We start from the raw sequence: 905 nt of genomic DNA, 5'->3' as shown, positions 1-905 counted from the left end.
TGCTCAGCACCGACAGCAGCACCAGCACGGCCGCGGGGCCGAGGCCTCTCGGGGTCTGCAGAGCCATCTTCTCGGAGCGACGAGGGAGGCAGAGGCGGAGGCCGTCAGCACCGAGCACACCCGCTGCACCCACTTCAGAGAATGAGACCCCGAGAGCTCCCGGGGCTGCTAGGGCTGGGGCCGCCCCGCAAGGGAGCCAATGAGCTCCGGAGCTGCAGCGCCTCATCCGTCTCCGGGCAGACGCGTGTCCTGGAGGCTCCGGTCCGGGGGAGACGAACGCCTCAGGGTAAACGCGCCAAGAGGAGCAAGTCCGGGACAGTCTGGCAACTGCGTGGTATTTGTAAAGCCTATCTGCTTACATTCATCATTGGGATCTTGTACCTTTACATGCCAGGTCTTGGTTCTCATTTTTTTCCCCTTGTCCCTGCCCTCCCAAAACCTATTTTTTTCTTAAACTTGGGAGATTTAATAGGGAAAAAAATAAATGGACATCATGTTTCAGGGGACAGAAAATTGTCACGAAGATGTTCACCAAAAGCAGAGTTCTCCCGGGGAAATGGCTGGGGCTGCATTCGGAGAGCAAGTCACTGGGCCTCTCTCCAGCTCAGGCTGCTCTCTGCAAAGTGTGGGTGATGTTTCTTGCGTTTCCCATCTGGGTCTCGGCTCATACTCATCCGAGGGTGACATGGCATGGTTAGCATCGCGTAATGTCCTTCGCTGCCCTCTGTAACTGCTGAAATCTCAGGTTACCGTGTGGGAAAGAGGAAAAACATTGGCGCTCAGCCCTACAGCAAGTGACCCGTCCTTACGCAGAAATCTGTTGCCCCATGATGGTCCCTTGAAAGTGTGGGCAGAGCCAACGAAGCTGACATTGCGAGTTCCTCGGCTGCTTAACCCTGCACAAG

The 905-nt window shown here is 56.2% G+C and overlaps 1 protein-coding gene across 1 annotated transcript in view; it reads right to left on the bottom strand.

Moving 5' to 3' along the window:
- Positions 1–187, bottom strand: part of LOC104860422 (HLA class II histocompatibility antigen, DQ beta 2 chain) — a 5,912-nt gene extending 5,725 nt beyond the window's left edge. The window contains exon 1 of the mRNA XM_010621581.3: positions 4–187. Within this exon, the coding sequence (XP_010619883.1) occupies positions 4–67 (64 nt within the window). The 5' untranslated portion in view covers positions 68–187. The remainder of the gene's footprint in view (positions 1–3) is intronic.
- Between the last annotated feature and the right edge of the window lie 718 nt (positions 188–905).

Source organism: Fukomys damarensis, unplaced genomic scaffold (genome assembly GCF_012274545.1).
Source record: "Fukomys damarensis isolate Sample0158 unplaced genomic scaffold, DMR_v1.0_HiC HiC_scaffold_55, whole genome shotgun sequence".
Taxonomy (NCBI): domain Eukaryota; kingdom Metazoa; phylum Chordata; class Mammalia; order Rodentia; family Bathyergidae; genus Fukomys; species Fukomys damarensis.
This window is presented reverse-complemented; position numbering and strand designations above follow the sequence as displayed.